Source organism: Colossoma macropomum, unplaced genomic scaffold, assembly GCF_904425465.1.
Source record: "Colossoma macropomum unplaced genomic scaffold, Colossoma_macropomum, whole genome shotgun sequence".
NCBI classification, from domain to species: Eukaryota; Metazoa; Chordata; class Actinopteri; order Characiformes; family Serrasalmidae; genus Colossoma; species Colossoma macropomum.
In genome coordinates, this window is record NW_023494803.1 from 4,953,206 (window position 1) to 4,977,776 (window position 24,571).

Consider the following 24,571-nt stretch of genomic DNA (forward strand, 5'->3'; position numbering starts at 1 on the left):
TTTCAGCCAGCTCATGAAACAAATACAACATGCTATAAATCTGAAGAAGCGCAGCATGTTAGCTTTAGCAAAGACGCCACAGCACCTCCGTCCTCAGAATTGTGATGCCTTGTGAAAATGTACGACCGCAGCACAGATTTACAGGTACTTAAAGGTAGTTTCTCACATTAAACTGTAGGTAGGATAGCCTGATAGCTTTAATCGCCTTATCCAAAAATCCTATCAGCAATAAACCACAAAGCTGAAGTCAACTTCTTATTTGTCAGCTCCTTGTTTGAATTTTCCCGTTCCACCTTAAATGGTGCAGTAGTTCAATTCTGGTGCAGGGGTTTGACTCAACCACTCAAAGGGCCATATTAAGAAATCTCAACAAATCTGTGGGCCAGCTGTGCCATTGTTTATTCCTATTTGCTTGAACTAGACACCAGGCAGCTTTTCTTTTTGTGTAACTGCTGGCCCATAGATTGTTTTTGGGGGAAGCGGCCAGACAACACACACTATGTTGCAGTGCGTATCTCTAATTTGATAACTTTACAGTAGAAGGAAAAAACTACTTTACTTTTAATGTAAGTCAATGGAACCAGACTTTTTTTTTGTTAAAAGTAGAGATACAAGTTTTTCTTCCGACAACAGCGACGTTGTGTTTCGGATGCTGGTATGTTGGTCAACCAGCATGGTACGTGTGCTGTTTTTCCAGCAGGGATTGCTGTTAAAATGCTTTTGGCTAAGGCTAATTTAATCTATGCTGGCCCACAGACTGCTGTTGGGGGAAGGGGGTCAGACAACACACAATATGTTACAGTGCATGTTGGGAACTGCAGTGCATCTCAGGGTGAAAGGGGCTATTAAAACAACTCTACGGGCTGAATAGGACTGTATCACAGGCTGGGTTTGGCCCTCGGGCCTTGTGTTTGACACATGGGTTCTGGTGCCTCAGGTGTTATTGTAACTGCACTATATAAAGTGGAAGGTTAGGTTGACGTTAGCTTGAGCGCCAAGGAACTGTTCACCAGTTAGTCTGAGCTGAGTAGGAGACTTCTGAGGAGATACTGTAGCTTGGCAAGCTAATGCCCCAGATGGCAAGCATATATTGGTCCGCCGACTTGACGAGGTCAGCACCCCGCTGACTGTATGCCACTGCTGGTCCACCTTCGGACCACCCAGATTATTGTCTGGCATACAAGTTCTAACTAGTTTTTAATCTCCTCCAGCAGATTTTAAATGCACACCGTCTTTTATTTTGACAAATAAATTAAGACGAATATCACAAACAACCGAGAGAAAAATAATTACCAGATTTTGTTGAAAATGTTGTTGCTAACACTGAGCTAGATTGGTTACCGCTGTGTAATCGGCTTAATTTATGATATCACTGCAAGAAAAACCAGCATAGACCAGCATGACTGGTCACCAGCAAAACTAGCATATCGCTGTTGTTGGAACAAAACCTCGTATGACCAAAATGGTAACTTTACAGGAGAAGGAAAAAACCTACTTTACTCTTAATGTGAGTCAGTGGAACCAGAATTTTTTCCAATACATTTTACGTCATTTCCTTTGGTCCATTCATCATGAAATTCAAATACAATGTAAAGGACAACAAGCATTTTCAAATTATGTCAAAAACTGAAAAACGTCAAAAATGGAGATCACGTTTTCTTCCGACAACAGCGATATGTTGTGTTTTGGATGCTGGTATGTTGGTCGACCAGCATAACTATGTTGGGTGGTCAGCTAAACCAGCACCCGACCAGCATATACCAGCATGGTACGTGTGCGGTTTCTTCCAGAAGGGATTGCTGTTAAAACGCTTTTTGCTAATGCTAATTTACAAAGGACAATGAACGAAAGAAATGAAGGAAAAATAAGTCAATTGGACTGAAAACGGGCGATGAAAAGTGGCGCTCTGTCTAATACTCTGATTGATCACACTGAGCTCAAAACCAGTGGGCCGCTAGCTTTGCTGTCAGTGGGTCAAGCGCAGCCTGCTCTCCTCTTGCTATCAGGAACTTCAGGCTTGGTTTGAGCTGAACTGAGGAGGAGACTTCTGAGGAGAATTGTAGCTTGGCAAGCTAACTTTAGGCCTGGTTTGAGCTGACTTGGATTCATCTCTAGAGTACTGTTAGCTGGCCAAGCTACAAGTCTCTCCTCAAAAGTCTCCTACTCAGCAAAGCCTCCGACAGCTGTGCTCTAACAGAACAACGGCAGCCGTGCCAACGTTGCGAGAATGTTGCGACAGGGTTGCTAAAACATTTCTGCAACACGCCCTCACATCGCCGCTCCTCTGAGAGTTCAGCCTGAGGTGCTGCTACTTTGATCTAGCTGCTGCAGCTGGAGCTAACACACACATACACATCAAACCAGGCAGTCCTCCCTGGAACCAAATATCCGGAGATTCTAGGAGTCTTCAAAGCCGTCTGTTTAACAGGCTCCCAGGTGCGAGGGAAGACAGAGAGATCCACACAGTGAGACGGACATGGGTGTCTGTGCACTCACCTCAATAACACGGGAGTCAAAGTCCTCATATGTTTCTGAAAATGAGAAAAACATCATAAATAAAACCACTTTTTTTAGACATTAAATCACAGAAGTCACTTGGAAAAGTATTTGCATGAAATACTTAAAGGGCCTAGAATTCGACTAAGTACATAAACATTTTCAAAACCTACAGTTCACTCATCAGTCCACACAGTCCAGTCATGCTCAGTGAGCTGCAAAAAACAGCCCATTCTGAACTCACTTTTGCTATGTCACAAAAAGCAAAACATTTACATATGCCATTTAGCTCCGCCCACTCACACTGAACTCAGAAAGAGTTTCTGCCTGGACTGCTTTTCGAAAGTGAAAGGGATTATGAATATTTTTGGTGCATAAAACCACATTATAAGTGGACCACATCCACTCAAAAATAACATGCAGGAAAAAAAAAGAAAAATATGATATGAGGTATGATATGAAATGGGCCCTCAAAACTGTAAATTCAAATTTATCAACTGCAAAAAACCCGATTAAAACTTAAAGGGCCCGCTAAGGTCCACTTATAGCATTTGTATGATTTCTGTACCAAAAAATGTCCTGATTTATTTTACAAGACCATCTTCAAAGCTCTCTTCATCTCGTAGACTTAAACAGACTGTTTATGTTGTTGTGCCGTTAAGATTATATATATATATATAAAAATATAAATACACTCATAAAAAGGACCTCTGTTCTGATGGCTGTGGCTTCCCTGTATCGTGCCTCATACAATAAGCAGCCAGGGCTGAAATACTTATCATTTGAACTGAATATGTTGAATGGGCGGAGCTAAACCGCTGTAGGCTGAATAGATGAATATATGTAAATGAGTTGGTTCTCATGACATCACAAAAACAATGAATTCCATATATATGAGTTTCCATATATGGATCTAGCACATTTTAAAATGCTGACAATGTTTACAAATTGCATCTAAACTTCTTATTTAATTTTTTAATTCAAATTTCCCTTTACACAGCTGAGTTAAAGGGAAGGCTAAAGTGCCAAATTCTCCCAAGAGGGTCAACGCAAGTGACCACAAGTTTATATCCTGGACAAAAGTAACTGTGCTGTGATTAATCTGTCCGCTCTGCCGCCTCCTCTGTGAGTGCGAGTGCAGACAGATTGTCAGTCTTGCTGTCGTAATATCGGGCTTGGGCTCAAGGCTTCGCTGTTGCCGCTGTAACTCATGACAGGTGTTTCACTCCGGATGGGAGAAGACAGGGACATTTCCTGGATTTAAGAGGGAGGCGTCTCCTCGGTGACCCGGGGGCGAGGACGGGTTAGGGCCGATCTTTATGTGATTTAGAATCTGGCCGCAAAGATGCTGAGCAATCCATCACCATGATGACCAGACGCCAGGCCTGCCGCCGCCGGCCAATCGGCAAGCGGCGAATCTAATCGTCACCGAGTCGCAGAGAGCAGCGGAAGAGAGAGATAAACAGTCGTGCGAGCGAGTGTAAATTAAAGAGAGGCTGCGGAGTGTGTGTGTGTGTGTGTGTGTGTGTGTGTGTGTGTGTGTGTGTGTGTGTGTGTAAAAATAACTGCACAGTGAGTGTGTTTGTGTGTGATTGCTGTGTTTAGCACCTTTGTTGTGCACAACGGTAAACCGATCGGGGGTGAGAGAGAGAGAGAGAGAGAGAGACAGAGAAAAGGGGAGAGAGAGAGAAAGGGGGTGAGAGGAAGGGAGGCAGAGATGGAGATGAGAGGAAGGGAGGCAGAGATGGAGATGAGAGGAAGGGAGGCAGAGATGGAGATGAAAGGAAGGGAGGCAGAGAAGGGGATGAGAGGAAGGGAGGCAGAGATGGAGATGAGAGGAAGGGAGGCAGAGAAGGGGATGAGAGGAAGGGAGGCAGAGAAGGAGATGAAAGGAAGGGAGACAGAGAAGGGGATGAGAGGAAGGGAGACAGAGAAGGGGATGAGAGGAAGGGAGGCAGATGGGGAGAGAGGAGCAGAGAGAAAAAGGGTGAGGGAGAGAGTGAGAGAGGGGAGAAAGAAAGAGAATGAGATAGGCATGGGGAGGGAGGGAGACAGACAGAGAGAAAAGAAAGATAAAGGAGAGCAAGAAAGAGAGGAGAGTGATGGTGAGAAAAAAGAGAAAGAGAGAAGATGAGAGAATGAATGTGGAAGAAAAAAGTGAAAAAGTGAGCGACAGAAAAGAAAGAGAGGAAGCAGGGCAAGAGGATGTAGCCTTGCTGGTGACATCCCATATAAACTAAAATAAAGTGTGGCCATGCCTTACTAACGCGTGGGAATGAGATAATTAAGTCGTGGCCACGACTTAGAATGGTAATGGGAATGAGATCATGCCATGCTAAGTTGTGGCCACGCATTAGGATCTCGTTCCCACGCCTTACTAAGTCGTGGCCATGCATTAGGATCTCGTTCCCACGCCTTAGTAAGTCGTGGCCATGCATTAGGATCTAGTTCCCACAAGTCATGGCCACACATTATTTTCATGTATACATGATGTCACCGGTGGGGCTCTGTAAGAGAGACAAAGAAGAGAGAGAAAATAAACAAGAGCAGAGAGAGAAAGACAGACAGAGTGAGAAAGAGAGAAGATGGAGAGAAAAGAGACAGGAGACAGAAGAGAGGAGAAAAGCGAAGGGATGAGAAACGAGAAAGGAAAGTGAGTGATAGAGTAAAGAGAGAGAGCGAGAGAGAAAGAGAGAGAGAGAGAGAAAGAGAGAGAGAGATTGTAATGAATGTGGAGACAGACGTGAAGTATGAGAGAATAAGGGGGGAAAAAAGGTAATATCTCAAAAATATCCTGGATTTTGGAGGCAATAACACTTTGAAGCTGCATCTTTGAGCCATAAGTTCACAATGATATAAGTCTCAGTGTCTGAGAGTCGTGCTGACTGGTTACAGTCGCAGCCAGATGAAGTTCATTCATCCTCCTGCTGGAATTCAGCTCTCCGGAGATCAAGAACGCGCTGCTCATCATCAGCATCATTTCTTCATGCTCTTCTACAGCACTGCACGCCTCTCCTTTCACATCAGAGAACAAGAGAAACAAACAGCCGGGCATCTTCTCTCCATGAATGAATGTACTGTGAGACCTGAAACACTCAAAATGACCACCAAGGCAACGGTGTTCGCAGTGGGCATTCTGTCAGGCTTAAAAAATATTTGATACTCATTTTTATTTAATATTGGTTTTGTCGAAAATGTGCATTCTTTGAAGGTCACTATAAAAAAAAGAAAGGGTTTCCTGATTGTAGCCACTGTGCATGCATGAAAAACGCTCCAAGCACCTCCAAAACTCCAGAACCAACAGACGAAATGCGACTTCCGAGGCGCTCCGATTATTTTTTCAAGATTCCTGTATTTTGATCTTTGTTAAGAACTAAAAGGGCAGTACATGTATCTTGTTTAGTGTTTATACAGTATGAATCAGGTTGATACAAAATATATTGACTTCTGTTGCAATAAAAGATCCCAAAAAAGGGGTACTGAGGGTCTCTCAAGCGGCACAGCCTTCTGAGCACTGACCATATTTTTTGGATAACGCAAATTCGATCCCTGCTGATGCTAACCAATTAAATTCAATCTGAAATTCGGCCTTAAGGCTATTTTATAGTCTAGGCGACAGGTGTCACTCAACAAAAAATACTGTGGTCGACAGACGTCACAGCGCTGTAGGCTTTCATAGTCCTGCGCCAGCGACACAACGTCAGAATAGGACATCATCTGTAGTTTCTACGAAAAACTGTACGACGATGCAGCTAATTAAACAGCAGTGAAACCAGACAGAACAGTCTGAAAACAGCTGCTACAGTCAAACTGCATTAACAGTAGGATTTTAAGATGAAGGGTTGCTACGGCAACCAGAAATATTACTCATGTTCCACTCACAAGCTCTTTCTCAGTCATGCAGGGTTGCCAGATTCACAGTTTTTCCCAAAAATTCTGAGAAATTCTGGAAGTGCAGTGTGGGGGGTAAATTACACTGTTGTGGGGTGTGTTTTCTGCTTGGACTACTTTTTAAAGTAATCGCAGTCATGAAAAAACGTTTGAAAATGAAAACAAATAATCATATAAATGTTTAGTGATCCTAGTTCTGAATAACTGGCAACCCGCTCTGTTTCTGAAAGCAGCTGAGCAGCAAGAAAGTACACACAGTTGCACAGGGTGGCCACGGCAACGATCCAGAACATAGAACGTCTGTGACACCCTACCAGACACAAATTTAGTCTCTTTTACATTCATCTTTTGTCGAGCGACGAATATCGTCTGGACGATAAATTGGCCTTTAGATGCTTTTGAGAAGCCATGAAGTATTATATTTTCATAATTGTACAACTTTTAATATTTAATATAATTTAGCAAGCTGTTTAAGCTAAATTAGTCCTCGAGGTCTCTCAGTTCTCTTTCCAAACATGGCGATTATCGCCTTTGAAGCACTGAATGCACACATACACACGCGCACACACACACACACACACATCTGCTAAGCCGCTTATCCTTCTGGGTCACGGGGGGAGCTGGAGCCTATCCCAGCAGTCTTTGTTTGGAAGGCAGGAAACACCCTGGACAGGTCGCCAGTCCATCGCAGGGCAGACAGACAGACAGACATATACATTCATACACACTCACACCTAGGGGCAATTTAGTGTGTCCAATTGGCCTGATTGCATGCCTTAGGACTGTGGGGGGAAACCGGAGAACCCAGAGGAACCCCACGCAGACACGGGGAGAACATGCAACCTCCACACAGAAAGGACCCCGGTGACCCAGCCGGGGAATCGAACCCAGGCCCTTCTTGCTGTGAGGCGATAGCCCTACGCATTGAATGCATTATTACCTTAATTCAAAAGCATGAATAAAATGGCAGATTATATATAAACCCTTTCTTTTAGAGGGTTTCCTGAAATTCGGTATATTTTCGGCGCATCACTAAAATAAAAAAATTAATAAATAACTTCATTTTGGTATCAAATTCAAGGTATGACGGTATTGGAACAGCAAGTCTTCAACCCTGGGTGCAATATTAATGAAAAGTTAATCCATTCAGCATGCACACACACCTCCATTAGGGCCAGGGTCCGGGGGTCCAAGACTGATCCCACCCCAGGAGTTGCCAGTCCAGCCCCTCTCTCTCTTAATTTTCATCTTCCTCTTCCTGTCCCACTCGTCCCTCTGCCTCACAAGCTCCGCCCTCACCTCCTGCTGCTCATCCTCCCCACGCTTAGAGAAGGACTGGAGGGTCCCGCCCTTCACCACAGGAGCATTGAGGCCGGGCCACAGGAAGCCCCCGCGACCTGAAAAAGGGGGAACGAAACATGTTAGTAAGGTTGTATTCCTATCTTTGTAGGGACATTCCATTCTAAATGCTGCTGTGCTCCTCCTAAACCAATCCTAAACTCAACCTCGGCAACCAAAAGATCATCTTTCTGCTCTATTTCTTAATAAAAAAATGTAGCTTTTGTCAATTTTTCTCATGAAGATCAGCCAAATATCCCCACAGTCTCACACACTCATGTTTTTTAACATTCTGGGGACATTTCTGTTCTAGAAATAAAAGGATATAGTAAGTGAATGAGTGACTCAGTAATAGGTTCTATTAAAGTCAGAGTAAATGGTGGCTCTTGCTTAACTAATGAATATATGGCCATGTAACATTAGCCTAAGTGCCAGCAGCACTTGTGAAATTGTGGAATATTCATTCTGTAGCTTATTACAGTCATATCAGCGAGTTGGCTCAAGCACTGAGTGCTGCTCATTTCAGCCTAAGGGAAAACTTAAATGATTGAGGCAGCAATCAGAGCCACACAGAACTATTCAGAAATTACACTGAGTGTATCGAATGCAGTGCTTCAGTCTCAGTAAAGCAGAATGGAAGCTTAGCTCTATTACAGAGATGCAATCATTACAGTTAAACTAGCATTTTTACACCGTCCAAGGTTTAGAATCAGAAAACTGGAGCTGTGCTTTTGGTCTTTGGCCATTGGTCCAGTGCAGAGGGTTGTTGCTTTATGGTTTTTGGTACCTACTCTAGACTCTAGACAAGAGGTCACTAATAGACGGACCCCGGTCCGAGTCCGGACCCAGATGCTGTCCTGTGCGGACCTGGACCTATAACCGATAAGCTATGGAGAATTATTTAATTTCGACAGGGTTTTACTATTTTAATCGGTGTAGCTTTGCTAGCCTTTACAGTAGCTTTAGCGGCCCGGGAAACTCACAGACCAATCGCATGCGTTGTAAGTATCACACGTGCAATACTCAGCCAATCAGATCTGAGCATTACGATGAGCACTGAGACTCGAGTGAGTGACGCACACACAGGGGAGGGACGAGGCGAGAAACAGCAGTCAGAGAAGAAAGTGAGTCATTATCCAAGTTATTTCACATGTCGTGCTCTAAAAAGAGAAAACTGACTATAAATGTTGTTGAAATGTTACTGAACTGTACTTTATTTGATCTGATATTCAGTTGTTGACTGTATAAGATGTTGATATACCTACTAGGCTACTTCAGTAAACAGTATATGGCACTGAATCATGGTGCAAGTTAGACATTATGATGTTCTGGACCTTTGCTTGAGGATATTTTCTCTAACTGGACCATTTTAGTTAAGTACCCCTGCTCCAGACCTATAAGGGTACTTGAACATCAGAAATGGAAGGATCAGTATTGACAGATTTTCAGCCCAATCCTGAGAGCTGATCATTTACATAACGCACATGAGCCAGATTTCCCCTCAGGCACCAGAATGTAACTGCTGCACCATTTAAGGTGGAACGGGAAAATTAGAACAAGAAGCTGGCAAACAGGAAGCCAACTTCAGCCTCATCATAGTAGCCTCACTAATGAAGAACATTTTTCCGGAGCTGTATCACATATTTGTCTCCTTTTCTGCTGTAAACTCGCCCTGTGAACGTGCAGAGCCGTAATTAACACTGTTTGTCCTTCGAAGATTAGTTTCTGTTAGCATATAAGCATCCGAGTGCTAATCTTAGCTTGGCTTACACTGCACTGGCTACATTCCGTTTGCTAATGTTAGTGGTTAGCTTTGCAGTAGCAACTATGGTCAAGTCAGGTCAAAGTTTATTTATATAGCGCTTTTTACAGGAGGTAAAAAACTCCCTAAGAGCAAAAGGAGGAGCCTTGAGAGGAGCCAAGGCTCAAAAGGGGAACCCATCCTCCTCTGGTCAACACCAGATAGCAAACGGTGAGTTTATAGTGAGTTTGCTAACCCACAGTCTAGCTAATGTTGGTGACATTACTTCCTGTGTTGTTCGCTCTGACGTTATATCATATTTGTCTGTACAACATTTGCGAATGACTTTATGGCTACGAAGACCTATAAAAAGTGTTGCTCGTCTTGGTAATGTGTGTCCATGAATTTGGGGGGCAGAGCTTCTGAAGGAGCACTGAAGAGAGGAGTGCATTTGTTCTGCTGTTGAAAATCGCCACTGCGCCTTTAAATGCGGCACCCAGCCCGGCCCTCGATCGGCTATCGGCCGACAGCTTGGCATCGGCTCCAAAAACATTCCGTTGTAAAGACTCTCCCAAGGTGATATACGCTAGTCAGAGTGTTTTTGCTTATGTTTTTATGCTCGACAAAAATATCAGCTTTGTTGATTCTACATATGATTCTACATAATTACAGACATCGATGTAGGAAAAGTGCACTAAATTTTAGGGGTTAAGCTACAGTAGATACTGCGTCAGTGGGGAGTGATTGTACCAGAGCCGGTTTATGAGGAGCCTGGCCACTTCTTATTTCCCCCGTTATATCAAAAACAGGACTGCTGAACAGCAGAGGGCGCCCCCGAGTGAGTCCTCAATGAATGGGAGTGAATGGAGCTCAACGGCTAAAAAACGAACAGTTAAAATAGTTTCTAATAATTTTAGAAAGTAGAAGGATGTATTTCACTAAAAAAACAAAAACAAAGAAATCCCACCTTTATATTTTGTTTTTTTCTACAGCAAACAGGTTTAGGGCAGCAAGAGGCGGGCATTACTGCTAGAGTGTGATGACTGACTCATTGGCTGTTTGCACTCACTGACGTCATGGACGTACATGAGGCGCCGTTTTAAACCCCTATAACTCGAGTTTAAAAGCTCTTACAAATATAACAGCGGTGTTAAAATGTTTTAATCTGCTCTGTGTTCAGGAAATGATTGTATTCTTTCACATTAAAAATGTTTCAGCATTTATAAACTATGATTTTGCTCAAATCCTCCATATCAACCCGTTCATTTTGGACTCGCTCGGGAGCGCCCTCTAGCGTTTGAGAAACCCTGAAGACACTGCAGAGCAGTAATTCTCCTCTACAAGTTCTCTGATCATACCTTCTCCGATGGTCTGACCACGGTTGAGGTCCTTCTTCAGTTTCCGTTTGGTTCTCTTCCCTCTGCCCTTCCTGGCACCACTGCCAGTGTCGGCCACCACGCCGCGCCACAACTCCTCAGCCGTCACTGTAAAACACAGAGATATGCACTCAGTTACACATGAAATACAAGCCATTTCTTCTTTTATGGTGCAACTTTGCAAGTCGTATCGCCTCCTATGTTTTCTGTAGTGCATTGCAGTCTTTATCACATTCTAGGGCGCCTTTTGTTTGTAAATAAATGATGTGTTGACAAATTTTATATCTACTGAACATTAACTACTAGTGCAAACTGCTGGTGAGCTCTGACCAGTATAGTGACAGTATTTTAAATTGCAATTATTTCTTTATCAATTAAGGTCCAGTCTTGTAGTTTTGGACCACAAACATCAGCATGTCCACTTTCTCTGGCTTAAAGGCTGAAGGTCTGCCCGACTGCCATGTTACAGCACACGGGGGTTTTAACTGCTTCCAACTCTTCTACAGACAGTTCACAAGCTCCATTCTATTAGGCTCAATTTCGCCAGTTAAAACCTGCTAAGACGACTCGAATACTGCTTGTTTAGAAATTCAATTTCAATATAAAAGCGATTAATCTTTCAGCCCTAATACAACGCAAGACCCCCAACCCTTAGCATCTCTCACAAAAAAGGCTGTAACAGTACAAACAAATGGATCCTGTTAAAAATAGGGATGCATGATCATATCAGCATTGGCAGAAAATTGCTTACAAACTATTATGTTATGTTAAATATATTTCTCCATTATGCTAATTGGTCCAATCAGGTCACTCATATAAAACAATGTATAAAATGATTCTAAACTTCACGTTTCAAACAATTAGTGGGTCACTAGGAAGCTGTAAATGAAATGAAGGTATGTTAGATGTGATTGGGCGGCACGGTGGCGCAGCAAGAATGGCCTGGGTTCGATTCCCGGCCGGGTGACCAGGGTCATTTCTGTGTGGAGTTTGCCTGTTCTCCCCGTGTCTGTGTGGGTTTCCTCCCAAAAACATGCAGTCAGGCCAATTGGACATGCTGAAACTGCCCCTAGTTGTGAGTGAGTGTGTGAATGTGTATGTCTCTCTGTCTGCCCTGTGATGGACTGGCGACCTGTCTAGGGTGTATCCTGCCTTCCGCCCAATGACAGCTGGGATAGGCTCCAGCACCCTACCGCGACCCAGAAGGATAAGCGGTTTAGATGATGTATGTATGTATGTAGATGTGATTGACGTTAGATAGAATGATGAACGGAGCTGAAGAACATTCTAAAAAAAGTGAAGAGAATGAAGTTATAAGTAATATTCAGAATTTATCAAATCTCAAGCCAGATAACTTCACAAAATAAATCATTAGAATTTATTACTTAACATTAAATTCTTATTCACAGAGTGCCTGAAATACTGTATAATGCAGCTAAAAACACCCTGGCAAACAATCTGCAATATTTATATCCACACAAGTCAAAATACTCATTTTTCTTCCTTTATGAAAAACACTGCAGTTGGTTTGGTTCCATTCTTCACTCTAGAAGCTCCGGAATTCTGGAAATGTCTGTACGCTTTACAATTTCATATATGGAAATAAATGAAACTGTAGGTTGGAGCAATCCAACCTGCTCAAACCAACAGAATCTGAACGTGCTTCACTGACAGCAACAGCATCCAGTGTCCTGTCCTGAGCCACTGCCTATTTACACATTCACATCTTATCAGAAAATGTATGTGTCATCAATATTTACTTGCCAGAATATATTCAACGTTCCCTCAATGAGTCATACATGGCTGACTGCTCTGCATGACTCAGCAAGGTAAAGTTGGCTGTACTCTGACAAACCAGTGACAGAAGAAATGAGTTCATTCATTCACTTCTAATCATGTCATAGTTATTGGCTGAATGTGTGCGCAGCCTCTCTGTCCCAGTGCAGGAACTCCGCAAAGGCATTCAAACGTCAATCAATAATCACTAAACGCCTCACGCTGCTCAATCCACATCTCAGAGGAGGGTGAAAAAAAGTCTAATAAGGCCAATAATGACTGAAGCAGAGTGAGCAGGTAAAGCTACCAAAAACATGTGGTCCAAAAACTGCTACAGTACCGAATTCACTATAAAGCTGCCGTGGAATTTCTTACGCTACGCTCACATTACAAGCCTCGTCACTCAAATCTGATTTTTTGCTCAAATCCGATCTCTCTGACACGATGGTTCACACTGGTTTAGGTAAATGAGTCAAATCTGTCATTAATGTGATGAACCGGCGTCCTGAAATGACCCTCATGAGCACATCCTACTCAGTAACGTCACGTGAATGAATCACGAGCATCATCAGCACAAACTAACGAGCAGAACGAGCTTCGCTGAGAAGATCATTAACTCTGATCAGCTCTCAGCTTCATTATTAGAGCGAGACGAAGGAGAAAAAGGTGAGATGAGCTGCTTTTCCACCGTTTACAGGCTTTAACTTCTGTTCGGCGCTGCTGCCATGGTAACGCTGAATGATGGTCACGCGCAGTGGAGAAAAAGCACATGAATTCCGATCTGAGCGTCACATTAAGGTCGCACGGCCTCGAATCGGATACGTATCTGATGTAGGACCACATATTAAAGTGACTCAGGTCGGATTTGCGTGTCCACACAGCTCTGAAAACATCAGATCTGAGTCACATTAGGGCAAAAAAATCAGATTTGTGCCACTTCAGCCTGGTAATGTGAACGTAGCACTAGACCATCCAGCTTCTATCAGCATAGGAACTTCAGCTGCTGTTCTTTTCTTTCTTGGATTCTTCTGGTCTAAAATAAAGCGATGAAGCTCCAGTGAGAAAAAAGTAGAACCAACAGCAACAGAATAAAATAATTAAAAAAAATATTAAAAATATTTAGTCTAAAATGGAACTAGGGATAAGTCACAGAAAAGGTCTTAAAAAATTGTAAATTAGAATTCTGATAAGAAATTTTACTTCTCTCTAACGTTACACGTTCACATCTTTAAGAGCCACAAGTTTTGAACTCTATCCTCCACCAGAGGGCAGTGCAGATCCTCTGTTTGATGTTCTTCTCAGCATATTTTATCTGTTTAGTCCAAAGAAGGAAACATAGAAAGAATACTGCAGCCGTCTAAAGGCCACCCTACACCGGCTGAGAAGCACCAGCACCACAAAGCAGACAGTACAAACACAGCTATAGTTATACCACATTGGAATCGTGGGAAAAAAAAAATCAACAGTAAGAGTATGTAGGATACAGTATGTACCACAAAATATATCCTCGACAAGGGAGAACAGCTGGCCATCCAAAGCAACAAGTTTTATTATGTTTTAGTTATATTTTCCACTTTGGCTGTCATTTATGTTTATTTCATAAACTGGGGCTGCATTCATTGTCATTATGCTTACAGGGAGTTTCAGCTTCTGCTGTTTTGCTGTTTTCTGCGTATTAAGCAGGATGCTGTGTTTTTAAAAGGTGTATCAAACCCGTAGTGGAGAAGCTTTTTGTTTTGTATCATGTCTTGAGCATGAACAGAGATTATAGACCGTTGGGTAGCAACGGGCATTTTCACTGTTGATCTGCTGCTGCTCAAACAGTTTGAACTACAGCGTCTGCAATGTTTTGGAGTGCGTGGCTAAATTTCAGTGTCACGCATGGCAGCAGGTGATTAACCAGCACAGTGCAGGTGGGAGTGGGGCAACATATACGTGTAGTGAAATTCGGCAAACAAGTGAATAATCTAAATGGCAGGATAGCTACAGTAAAATAACTTATTCTAAAGTAAAAAATTCACTCTAAAATAAAAAAAAACTAAACAAAACAAAAATAACTGAACTCAAATTAATGAACGCATTCTAAAAAGAAGTTCTAAACTTGTTCTAGCTACACGGAACCCATGCTGACATATATAAATCGCTATTTATTTTTCTATAGTAATATTCTTTGTGTTTATTCTAATATTATTCTAATATTAGTCTTTTTCTGAGCAAATAAACAAATACTACCTAAAAAAATTGCAGTTCAAATTGTAATTTTGCACTGTACTTTATATGTATATCAGTATATACTCTGTCAAAAAAAGCTATTATACTTCGTCTACCACGTCTAAATGTACCCTCAAAGGTACAACATGATCTTTAAGGTCTAATTGTTTACCTTAAGGGGGAGTTCCACCAATTTCACAAACGTTCTGCATAATTCAGTGGTTAAGTTGTAAATAAAGCCATTCAAAGTTGTTTGATGTGAAATAGTTATTTGTGGAGAAGTTTACCTGCTCAGATTTCTTTACAGTGGTGGTGATATGAACCAAATGCCTCGATGTCTACAAAGTATATCACTGCTGTCGGACCAAAACTTTGTATTTCTTTTTTTGTTGTTTTTCAGTTTTTGATATAATTTGAATCTACCTACTGTTCTTTACATTGTGTGTAAATTAGAAGAATAGACCAAAAGAAATGGCCCAAAATTACTCTAAAAAAGTCTGGTTCCATTGACTTACATTGAAAGTAAAGTATGTTTTTTCCTTCTCCTGTAAAATTACCATTTTTTTTGTATACTACGCAAAATACCCAGTGAACTTGGCTTGCATGGCAATGCTTATATGTCTCCGCCAGTATTACAGAACTATCATAAAACAATGTTCCAGACATCAGTGACAGCACTCATATCCTCCTCATGTAATAATAAGTAGCTTTAGGAGGCATCACACACCTCAGACGTCTGGTTCCTATCACCACCACTGTGAACAATTCTGACTCAGCAGGTTTCTGTAGAACAGAGCATTTCACACCAAACCTCAAAAAAGGTACTGTGAGTACAAAAAAGTACTCAAAAAGGTACTATATAGAACAATCTACAGCATATTCCCCATTAATCTGAAGAACTATATAATGATGCAAAGAACAGATTTAATCATGTGTGTTCAGAGTTCTATACAGAACCTTTTTCTTTTTTAAAGAACCCCTGAAGAACCATTTTCTTTAAGGGTTTGAACACATCTGTGCTGAACAGCACAGGAGAGTGAGAGAAAACACAGCGTTTTTAATTATTGCATCTTCATCACCATTAATGTACTAAATTAGTACTAATTGTAGGTCTATTTTATCCATTTCTTAAATTAAAATTTCCTGTTTTTCTCTTTCAGACAAAAACCAAAAATGCCACTTTTTACTTTTCAAATTTCCGTTGGCTGATATTTTAGTTCACCCCTATTCTTTAGTACTGAACTAACTGGGTTAGTGTCACAAAAGCCCTGAATTTCGATACTCAGCCACAGTCCCAACTTCCTCCATAAAGCAGATACAGACAGTGCAGACATCAGGTGCTCCACAGACAAGAGAGGAAGTGAAAAGGCTGCACACACAGCACTTAAATAGCAAACCTGTCAATCACAGAACTCTATTCAGGCCTGAAAACATGACGGATCTCACATTCGGCTTCCACTGTGCAGCCTGATCCACTGTGTGTGTGTTCAGATAAAAACAGCACGTTTTGCTCTCAGAATGGCTCAGTTTGTTTTTGCCGTGGGTCCCCCCACCCCACCCCACTCTCGCGTCCTCTTGCCGCTGTAGCTTTTTCGGGGGGGGACTGTAGTGGGATGTTGGGAGTTGTTTGATGTTGTTCTGATTTAATTAGAACTTAATTAAAAGAGACGGAAGGGCCTGGCAGGCCTAATGAAGCATCAGATCGCAACAAAAGCAGCAAAAGAAATATCATAATTCTATCTGACAGCGCCGACATCCCAAACACCACTTCACGCATACACACGGCCGTGTACGCACACCGCAATACGCTATGCAAACCACGTTAACGTTATCCCGTTTAGCTGAGTGGCTGAGGGATGTTTCAGTCACGTTTCAAATGAAAACGAAAATGTGTAATTGTTCAAATAACTTAGTTTTATTTTTAAATATAAATAAATTGTAACCCTAACATGTATTTAAAGTGTAATATATCTGTAAACGCTAGGGACACAAAAATGAACATGTCTATAGAACGACCCATGTTTTATTCAGCTGCCTGACCTTGTGTTGTTGGCTAAAAGCGAAGGTTAATATTAACTTCGCTGATGAGTCGGGGTTTGCGTTGGTCAGTGACCACATACACACTAAAGGTTAACCCTTGGCTGTTTGGCAAAGCGGTCGATATCACTTAATCAGAAAAATTTCTGATTCTTAGTTTCCTAATGGAACATATAATTAAATTGCAATTTAAAAACGTTGAATTAAAATAATTAGAATTTACGAGATGAACAAACATGCATTTATACTAACCTAATAACATGCATTTTGTGTTAACCCAACACAAAAATTAGTTATTCTAACTCAAGTTTTCGTTACACATTCCTTAACTTCTTTAAGGCATCTGGGTTCCTCAATTTTTTTTTAAGTTCAACAATGAAAGCACAGCCATCCCTCGATCTCCTCACACCGTCTAGTCCGTTGCATCTGAAGTAGTCCACTTTGTTTACAAGGCAGCGGACGTGGCTGGTCTTTTGGGGTTAGTCTAACTTGGGCACCAGAGGAAAAGCCGCACTTCACTTGCCTCTTGTTGGCCTTCTGCCCAAAAGTCTAATTCCTGTAATGACTGTGAATGACTAACATTTCCCAAATTCTGTCAGAGTCTGGGGGTAAGAGGGACGAGTATGGGACGCACATATGAGACAAATGACCCGAGATATCTGACAAAGCTGAAGTTGGCTTCTTATTCAAATTTCCTGTTCCACCTTAAATGGCGCAGCACTTACATTCAGGCACCTGTACAAGAGGCAGAATGTAACTGCCATTCCGTTTAAGGTGGAACAAAAAAACTCGAGGCCATGTAGAAAAAAAGATGAGAATTACTATTTTGCACAATTCAAATATTTTAGATCTTATTAGTGCAGTTAAGGGACAGAATAATAAGCTAATGTTAACAAAAAAAATAAAAATAAAAAACAGGTTTACTTAAAGGAGCAATAAGCAAAAAAACAAACAAATGCTATGTATAGAAGCGATTTGTCATTGTCTTTCAGTTTCTTTCATAAAGTAGACTCACCTGAAACAAAGGCTCAAATGGCTTCATAGGCTTATATAAATTTAATCATAAAGGCGTGAGGGTCCACACATGGGCGGTGCCACGTTTAGATCATGTGACAACAGAGGGTCCCTTTTTCAATCAACCAAAAAAACCATCTCCTATTTAGTATCTTGTCCACTGATTCAGAACAAAGTATGTCACTCGTCGTGATAACATGACTCGTTATTGCTGTTTTGACTGGCTGTTTTATGAAACTTGTTCCATGAAGCTGATATGCTTGCAACTGTTGCAGCTGAGTTTCAAGCGAGTTGCGTCGTGCTTTATATCGGGGTGTCGGACTTAACCACTAAAAGGGCCGTATTAAAGAAATTTAACAGATCTGTGGGCCAGCTGTGTTTTTATTTTATTTTTACTTAACATTTTGCCGTGACCCCAACTGACCATTGTTTATTCAAAATATGCCAAAACTACAACAACACTGAAAAATTCAAAAATAATTTTATTTTTAAAAATAGTTTTCTATAAAGCAATTGACTACATTATCTGTGGATAACTGTTAAACCTTTTTAAATGTCCCCAACGTACAGTAGATTTTTTAAAAAACTGACAACTAAAGTTGCGTGAAAGTTTTACCCTGTAATGCCAGCCTAACTGACACTAAAACGTAAAATACTTGGCACACACGCTCCTGAAAAACGTGGCAACCGGCATCGCTGCTGGCGCACCATGACTGCCAGTATACTTCAATTTTTGTAAGCCACAGTTTGTGCTGGCTGCTAAATAGAACTCAAAACCAGCACATGTTCCAAGACCACCTCCTGACTTCAACTGGTCCAAATATCAATCTGTCACTATGCATCACCAAACTGTGAGACTCAATCCTTCAATTTCCTCTCATTTCAACTCGTTTTTAAAAATTCTACTTTTTGCATTTCAATTTTACCCCAAGGTTCACATATGATGGTTTAATGTACTCAAAACAGTCATGATTCATTTTTACATGCCCATTTTCCAACCTCTCATTCTTTGTTTAAAATTAACCTCTTTAACTCCTTGGAACCACCGGTGCCTTTATAACATAACTTTCCTATTTCATAAGCTACATTCAAAAGTTTGGTGTCATATGGGAGCTGTAACTGTCTTCTTTCCAGTCAAACAGATGTGTGATACAATTATAAAACTTTATAATAAAAGAAGCTGAACTCACAATTTTTATTTCTACTGAAAGTCGACACATTTTTCCACAAATCTGGGCTATAAACTATAAACAGACGGCGTCTCTTCAGTGATCTGCTCTGTAAAAATTACTTTTATAAAAAAAATAAAGAGCATCTAAGATTTTTGGCTTTCAGCAGTAAATTGTAAGTATATGGCATTATGTTTATGATCATAAAACACATTTTATGTGTTTTATGATCATAAATGAGAGATCATGTCCCTCATTTTCATTTGAGGGAGCTTTTACAAAATTTATTTCATGCCGTTACTGAATAATTTGTCTTACGATTTTTGCATGTAAATGCAGATGAAAAAAACAAAATATACCCACAAGTATAAGAGGTCTAAACAGCTTTAACAATAATATATGTAAATGAGCTCTGTTCTGATTGGCTGCCCTGTACTGTACCTCATTCAAAAAGCAGTACAGGCTGAAACACTCTATAACCTCCATGTGAATACGCAGGGCTGAACTGCTGAAGACTGAACTCGCTGATATACTTAAACACACTGGCTTGTTTTTGTGACATCACAACAATGAATTCAAAACAGGCTGTTTTAGCAGGTCAGTTTTCTTATATGGACTCTATGGACTGGTAGACTGAACTTCTAACACTGTTTACATACTACATGAGCTAAAAGGCATTCCTGCTTTTGCTGCTGCATCAAATTGATACAGACAACAGTCAATTACTTTATTAGCGTAATGACAATACATCATCTTATTAGCCACCTTCTGATTTTTTCAGCTCTCACATTTGGCACTTCTCAATAAACAGCTGTGCTTAATAACACACAGTGCATTCAGAACAGCGAGGACACAGATGAGGAGCACGTCCTTGTGAAGTTGGCTAAACAGAAGCGTTTGAGACGAGACTTACACACAGGCCTGAACGTATTATAAATCAAGGCTATCCTCAAAAGACTCTGGTGTAACGCTGCAGTAAAAGGAAGAACAGCGCTCGCAAAATGAGACGACTCGGCACAGTTAGCAGTAAAAGCGCATTAACAGACGGAAGATCCCATTTTAGAAACGTCAGCTTAAGCATAATTCAGCTTCTCAGTGCTGCGATGACCATATGCTGCCGGATATGCACACAAAAGTTGGTACGCGTCATTTTTAAACACTGAGATATTGTTTATTGTGCAGTCTGTGTTTCTATAACCATGCCAAACCGCAAAAAAAAACATTGACTGCAAACACATTCAGCGTGCTTGAGAACTGAATTGCTGCAATGTCAAAGAAGTCACTACAGCTGAAGAATAATCCGAGAGAAAAGTCTCAAAAAACAGAATTCAGAGTGATATTGCATGCAAGTGTGCATAAATAAATAAATAAATAAATAAATAAATAGTTTGGGTAATCAAGGTTAACTAATGTAATACTGCATAGATAAACGAGTAAATAAATAGTTTTGGTAGTTGAGGTAAAATATACACAACAGGAATATATAAATATATATATAAACAAACAAACAAACAAATAAATAGTTCCAATGGTCAATATTAAGTTTGAGTGACACTAAATAAATACATAAATGGTCATTATAGTCAAGATTAACTGTGTGATATTGCCTAAATGTATATTAATAAAACTAAATATGATAGTCCAGAACAACTGCATGCAATATTGCATAAACAAATAAAAAGTGAAAACAGATATGCTAATGAAGATTAACATATTGTTGATATTGATAGTTAAGAAAAACACTTAAATATACATAATATTATGTAAGTAAACAGTTATTGCAGTCAAAATTAACTATGTGACAGAAAATAAAAAAATAAATAGTTACGGTAGTCAAGATTAACCGTACGTGATGCTGCAGAATTAAATGAATAAATAAGTCACTAAGTAAATAGTTACACAGAGCCAAACAGAGTGTTTTCTTGCAAATTACTCATAAATCCTAATATTTCCTGGAAGTACTTTAAACGAAGAGCGCAAATTATCTTAGCATGTTTCCTGAATCTCTTTCAGAAAGCTAATAAATGCTAGTCACTGAGTCAGACTGTCACAGTCACGAGTCTCAGACTCTCCATGAATCATCCAATTAGTCCAAAACATCAAACTCATTTGTCTTGGTTGGAAGGTTTTAAAGCAAATCTATTGTGCGTCTCAACGTTTAGCACTAGCACTCCAGCGATCAGCAACGATGGCACAAAGTCACACGAAGCACAGCGAAATGAATGTTAAGACATTTTACAGCTTTATGTATGCTAACGCCAGGCACATGGCATGAATTGGAATTAGACCTTGCAGCACCTGGAGCATCAGAAGAGAAACAGGGCCATTTAACTGGTGGATACAGACCATTATAACTACATTATAAGACTATAAGAATTTAGACTGGGCTGCTCAGGTGTGGTTTTAAATGTAAGGAGATGTGCAGGGGTAGCTGAGTACTCAGTATTTGAATACTGAAATCAGTATTCGGGTATTCATCATTAGGGGTGCGAGAAAAATCGATTCTTAGATGCATCGCGACGCGGACGTGAACGATTCTGAATCGATTCACAAATGTCAAAAATCGAGTTTCTAAATATTTAATTTATAACGTAATGTTGACGGAACGCAAAAGGCGGAACTTGGAAGTGCGGAGGTGCAGCGCCCGGACAGTCTGTGGCGGCACGTAACAAAAACACTACTGGAGAAGCGAGAAATCCGACCGGCTCCCTCTGCATTAAAGCTGGGTCAGGTCAGGAGTCACAACACAAATGATAAGAAGAGCCATTTTGTCCTTTAAACAAAAATCAAACCACAACATTTAATGTCCAGTATGTCTCAGTATGTGTTAATGTCCTAGTGTAGGCTAAACAATATAAACGAAAACACGGACTTACTTTGCTCTGCTTTAAGCTTTAGCTATAGCCGCTTTCCTCCCATCTCCGCCAGAAAACGTTTCCTCAAAAGTTGAATAGTTTCTTGTAAAATGTCTCTCAGCGTTCGACTGTTTTACGAGGCTAAAATCAGCTTCTTATTCTCCAGCTTCTTGTTTGAATTTTCCCGTTCCACCTTAAATTCTGCCTGAGGTGCTAGAATGTAAATATGGCACCATTTAAGGTGGACACGAGAATTTGAAAGAGAAGCTGACTTCATTTGGCTTCTGTGAAGTTGAAGGGCAAAGGGACCTGAATAAGAGCCATACTATATGCAAGTTGTGTCACTAAACTACGCTTATTTTAGCCAAAGTTTGTTTTTTCCCTTTCTGTTGTTGATGTTTTCTTCCCTGTGGTTAACTGGATAGTCGCTCATTAACTCCTACAGATACTCAAATATCAACACTGAATGCGCATCTTCAATATAAAAAAAAGAAAAGTTATTTTATAAAATATATATTTTTATAAAATGTTAATAGTCCTGCTTTTGCACTATATTTGGTATTTGATATTTTAATGTTGGTTATACAGGCAGGAGTGGGTTAAAAAAATAAAGCAATGGTTCAGTCACTAAAGCTAATGTTGCTAACAATGAATGAAAGTGAATAGTCAAAAAAAATAAAAGGAGCACTATGTAAGATTTTGGGTTTTGGAGACCTCTTTGGTGGAAATATGTAATTGCACGCAAGATGCGGAAGCACATTTTGTATTGTCAGTTTGGGCAATGACACTTTTGGAAAAGTGGTCCCAAATACTATTGACCGCTTACGTTTGTTGAAGAAGCTGGAAGAGCGAGTCTGCTGCCAGGCGGCTGGGGTGGCAGCGGCAACCGCTGATCCATGATGGGTCAAACTGGGTCGGGTCAAAGGCGAGAAGAGGGCAGCGGTCCGCAGTGCTCGGAACATCCCAACAGCTTTAGAAAAGAAGAGAGCCAGAGAAAAAGTATTAGCTATACGAGAGTACTAAGAAGCAGAGACAAGCAGTTTCCACAGATGTGAATAGTGTTCTGTCCCCATGATTGGCTTTGGGAACCTCTTCTCTATAACTCTACATCTATATCTCAGCCTGTATAACACTCACTGTCCATTTTATCAGCTCCACTTACTATATAGGTGCACTTTGTAGTTCTACAGTTACAGACTGTAGTCCATCTGTTTCTCTGATACTTTGTTAGCCCCCTTTTACCCTGTTCTTCAGTGGTCAGGACCCCCATGGACCCTCACAGAGCAGGTACTATTCGGGTGGTGGATCATTCTCGGCACTGCAGCAACACTGACGTGGTGGTGGTGTGTTAGTGTGTGTTGAGCTGGTACGAGTGGATCAGACACAGCAGTGCTGCTGGAGTTTGTAAACACTGTGTCCACTCACTGTCCACTCGATTAGACACTTCTACTTCGTTGGTCCACCTTGTAGATGTAAAGTCAGAGACGATAGCTCATCTGCTGCACAGTTTGTGTTGGTCATCGTCTAGTCCTTCATCAGTGGTCACAGGACGCTGTCGGCTGGATATTTTTGGTTGGTGGACTATTCTCAGTCCAGCAGTGACACTGAGGTGTTTAAAAACTCCAGCAGCACTGCTGTGTCTGATCCACTCAGACCAGCACAACACACACTAACACACAACCACCATGTCAGTGTTACTGCTGTGCTGAGAATGACCCATCACCCAAATAGTACCTGCTCGGTGAGGGTCCATGGGGGTCCTGACCCCTGAAGAACAGGGTAAAAGGGGGCTAACAAAGTATGCAGAGAAACAGATGGACTACAGTCTGTAACTGTAGAACTACAAAGTGCACCTATATAGTAAGTGGAGCTGATAAAATGGACAGTGAGCGTAGAAGCTAGGAGGTGGTCATAGTGAAGTGGCTGGTCGCTGTAAAGCGGTCAGTGAGCGCAGCTCAGTCAGCCTTTCTGGACGGACTGTCTGCTACAGAACCGCATGATCTTATCAGAGAATGAGACTAGCAGAAGCACCAACTGACTAAAATAAGAAACCCTCAGAAAGTCATTAATGTACTGTTAATGTCAATGACAGTGCGCATGCGCGGCAGACCCACGCTGCACATTACCACCCCGAACTCTGTGTTCTGCAGCTTCACTGCTGTGGAGCTACACCAGTGCGGATGGTGGTCGCTCTGAGCTGAGTTCATCAGAGGCTGTGAGGGGTTTAAACTAAAGAGAGGAGAGGAGAACCTCACCTTCAGCCGAAACACGGAGGACACAGCCTAGCCCAGCGGCCGCCGCCATCTTCAAACGAGGAGAGAGGTCCCAAACACACAACAAGGAGTCGAAAGACATGCCTGCCTAAAAACATCCCATCGTGTATCGTTTATCGTTTATTCATAGGATTATAAAATTAATTAATTAGTACCATTCTTCTTCGTTCTTTTCTTTTTCTTCTTCTTCCTATTTATCATTATTATTATTATTATTATTATTATTATTATTATTATTATTATCGACGACCTTAAAAAAATAATGCAAGAACAAAAATAAAAACATTCTCTTGAAGTGCTGTAATGTTTAACTGACCGGTTGACTACGAATAAAACGTAAATAATGCCTGTATTTAAATTCACCTAGGACACATCTCAAATAGCTCTACTCTCC

The 24,571-nt window shown here is 41.0% G+C and overlaps 1 protein-coding gene across 1 annotated transcript in view; it reads right to left on the reverse strand.

The window, feature by feature from the left end:
* mrps5 (mitochondrial ribosomal protein S5) overlaps positions 1–24,230 on the reverse strand; it is a 49,964-nt gene extending 25,734 nt beyond the window's left edge. The window contains exons 1-5 of the mRNA XM_036593158.1: positions 24,160–24,230; positions 22,731–22,874; positions 10,825–10,950; positions 7,551–7,784; positions 2,497–2,531 (exon numbers count right to left, since the gene is read on the reverse strand). Of these exons, the coding sequence (XP_036449051.1) occupies positions 2,497–2,531; positions 7,551–7,784; positions 10,825–10,950; positions 22,731–22,874; positions 24,160–24,208 (588 nt within the window). The 5' untranslated portion in view covers positions 24,209–24,230. The remainder of the gene's footprint in view (positions 1–2,496; positions 2,532–7,550; positions 7,785–10,824; positions 10,951–22,730; positions 22,875–24,159) is intronic.
* Positions 24,231–24,571: the final 341 nt, after the last annotated feature.